The sequence below is a fragment of the Penaeus monodon genome, chromosome 15 (assembly GCF_015228065.2).
Source record: "Penaeus monodon isolate SGIC_2016 chromosome 15, NSTDA_Pmon_1, whole genome shotgun sequence".
NCBI lineage: Eukaryota > Metazoa > Arthropoda > Malacostraca > Decapoda > Penaeidae > Penaeus > Penaeus monodon.
This window is the reverse complement of record NC_051400.1, coordinates 23,569,188-23,572,375: the sequence shown is the minus strand read 5'-3', so window position 1 is coordinate 23,572,375 and position 3,188 is coordinate 23,569,188. Positions and strand designations below refer to the sequence as shown.

The following is a 3,188-nucleotide window of genomic DNA, read 5'->3' as shown; positions in this document are numbered from 1 at the left end:
GCAACATTGCATAAACAAAATGAAAGTCTACTTGATGAAAATAACTGTAATATTTGTAACTTTATTGTGATTTTTAAAAATTAATCTGTTGATTTATTGTTTAACAGAAATATTCGTGTTACATGTATAGAGATTAAATTTGATTGTGTAATGGTCTATATTTTATTTGGCTCACAGACATGTATAGAGATTAAATTTGATCACATGTATAGAGATTAAATTTGACTGTGTAATGGTCTATATTTTATTTGCCTCACAGGCCCGGTCTATCATGAACTTCATAGTGCGGTACAGGCCAAAAGAGCAATCTCTTCTGAGGCCGCACCACGATTCATCAACTTACACTTTAAATGTTGGGCTGAACCGGCCACATATTGACTATGAGGTAAGTGAATGCAGTATTTACTCCATTTCTAGCCTGGTATATATTACTCTCCCACAAATATTTGATGTATCTGCTCGCTTGCTGACTAGTGTTAGGAATTCCTTATTCTTTATATGTAGATATCCTATTTTGATTAAATATATTTTTTTAAGCTTTGATATATGTTAACTAATAGTAGTGGCAAATTTATTGTTATTTATCACCCTCGCCCTTCCATTCCTCCCCCCCCTCTCTCCATTCCTCCCACTTTTTAGTCTTGGTAGGTCATACACAAGCCGGAGTTTTCCCCACGCACTCACAGTCTGTCTTTCCATATTAATATATTAAGATGGATGCTTTCTCAAAGGGTTAATTCAAAAAATTTTCATCAACCTCAGTTTTTATTTTCTTTTTATCAATATTTTTGACAGTTTTCAGGATAGTGATGTAACTGCACAATATTCACTTATATTAATTCAATATCTGGGGAACTACTTTAGAATACAGGATAACTTTGCAAACTCATGCAGTCTTTCAAAAATACAATTTTATAATAATCTGCTCTCAAAAGCCATTCTGTTAGAGAAAATAGTAGCATAAATGCACTTTAGCAATTATTACAAATAAGATGGTTGTATTTACACATTTTATAGTATTGTGCTTAAATTTAATTTAGAATTCCATATTTATGTAAATATAGGTTAACTTTTGAACCATAAAGAATATATGCATTCTCTTATTTTACAGTAATAAAGACAAAATATATATTGTCCTTTTAACAGGGTGGTGGAGCACGCTTCATAAGATATAACTGCTCTGTGGTCAACACTCGTGTGGGATGGGGCCTATTGCACCCGGGACGTCTCACACACTACCACGAAGGCCTTCGTACTACTAGAGGAACACGTTATATCATGGTCTCTTTCATAGATCCTTGATTGTCTACTTCCAGGTTTATTGTTGAAAATTGCAGCCTTTCAGCTTCCTTTCTTTTACTCGAGAGCTGTTGATGAGTTACAGTTCTTTGTGTACATTGGCAACATTTTTTTTATACTCGTATATAATGATATTACTTTAAGTAAGTGTTAGAGAAGAATGGCCTGATCTTCGGCATCATCATTTTGGATACTACATTTTGACAACTGTAGTGACTCAACATGTTTAAGAACTTGTAAGATTATATGACTGCTGCCATTATTTTCACAATGTCATTACTTCCAAAATATTGTATTGTTGGCCACATTTTCTTTGAATATTACTGAACACTACTGGCAATATCCAGTGAGTTGGTAGTATCTTCTAATGATTTTGTTAGATGACATTAAATTTCAGTTGAAAAATTATTCCTTTGTTAAAGAAATCATTTTATTTTTATCATGTATTTCATACCTATGTATGATGATTTACATATAAATCTAAAGTAGTTTATTACAGAATGATAATGGTATAGCCAGGATATTAGGATAGCAGGGGTGGGGACATCTGTGGTGAATAATGGGTTAGGCTTCCAGAGGTCTTATGGAGAGGGTTTGTGATGGTCCTTTTGTGCCTTGCGTGGCTAGTTTGTTGACCTTTGTATTTTATTGAATGGTGAATTTCTCACCATTGAGTATCGGTTTAACAATTCACAAATTTTAAGAAAAAAAAAGACCTCTTTGCTCCCAGGCTATGCAACTGAATGATAACCATAAAACAGTAGTGCTGATGTTTATTGAGTTCACTTCCATTTGATATTCTATGCTGAAAATATAAGTGTTTTACTTTTTATTATAAAGAAATTAAAATGAGGGAGGTAAAATGTGTTAAAGTAGTCTTGTTCTGTTAAAACAAATTGAACACATTTGCTGTTGAATTAATTATTTGTCTTGTAATCTATTTTTGTTTAGATGTTCTTGTATTTATTTTTCTTGATAAAGATATGCAATGAGCTTAAGAGCTATTAGTGCCATATGTACCTTTAAGAAGTATACATTTATTTTAAGAGATTTTTTTGTCTTAGTAATTTAATGCTTTTTAGTCTTTATCAATAAATTATAGGTAATGGAATCTCATTTTCCTAAGACTGCCTTAGCTTTTCCAGATAGTAGGAAAATGCAGGATATTGGTAATATGTACAGAACAGTCTTCTAGGTAGTGTAGGATGCAAGTACCACTGAAATAGCTTCTTCATAAATTCTGCAGTTATGTGGTTTTCACATGAAAGAAAAGAATATGGGAGATGAATCTTGCAATGTTTACAAGGATACAAAGATGGGTATTTTGAATGTGATATACATATGCAAGGTATATAGCCAGGCAGAGAACTGTATTTGCGACATATTATTGATAAAAGTATTTCCAATTTCACTTCACAGCTTGGATATACATAATATCTCCTTCATGTCAACCTAGAGTAAACATGTCTTAGATAAAAAAAAAGTTTTGTGTTACCATTGCATGTAATTGCACTTACAATGTCAGCCATTTTTATCCAATATAGTATTACATTTAGATCCATTAATGTAAAAGTGCATAAGCATGAGCATATATATATATGCATTTCATCATTGTGTAGTGGTTTGCATGTTTTAGCCCATACATTAGTCAATAAGATTGTATGATATTCATACATCAATTCAACTCAGAACTGTCAATAATTAAGTATAATCAAGTATATATGTTTTATAATGTAAAAGTAATATTATGGGATTAATCACTTAGTCTCAGTTGATTGAAGTAGCAACTTTTAGTATTTTTATATAACTTATTTTATGAAAGTAGTATTAAGATAAATGCCCAGTTAGGATGAAAGTTGAGAGATAAGATATGTGATACTGAAGAATCC

At 31.7% G+C, this 3,188-nt stretch overlaps 1 protein-coding gene across 1 annotated transcript in view; it reads left to right on the top strand.

Annotated features, from left to right (window-relative positions):
• LOC119581816 (procollagen-lysine,2-oxoglutarate 5-dioxygenase 1-like) overlaps window positions 1–3,188 on the top strand; it is a 123,695-nt gene that overhangs the window by 119,769 nt on the left and 738 nt on the right. Inside the window, exons 15-16 of the mRNA XM_037929947.1 lie at window positions 260–385; window positions 1,147–3,188. The exon at window positions 1,147–3,188 is cut by the window's right edge and continues 738 nt beyond it. Of these exons, the coding sequence (XP_037785875.1) occupies window positions 260–385; window positions 1,147–1,302 (282 nt within the window). The 3' untranslated portion in view covers window positions 1,303–3,188. The remainder of the gene's footprint in view (window positions 1–259; window positions 386–1,146) is intronic.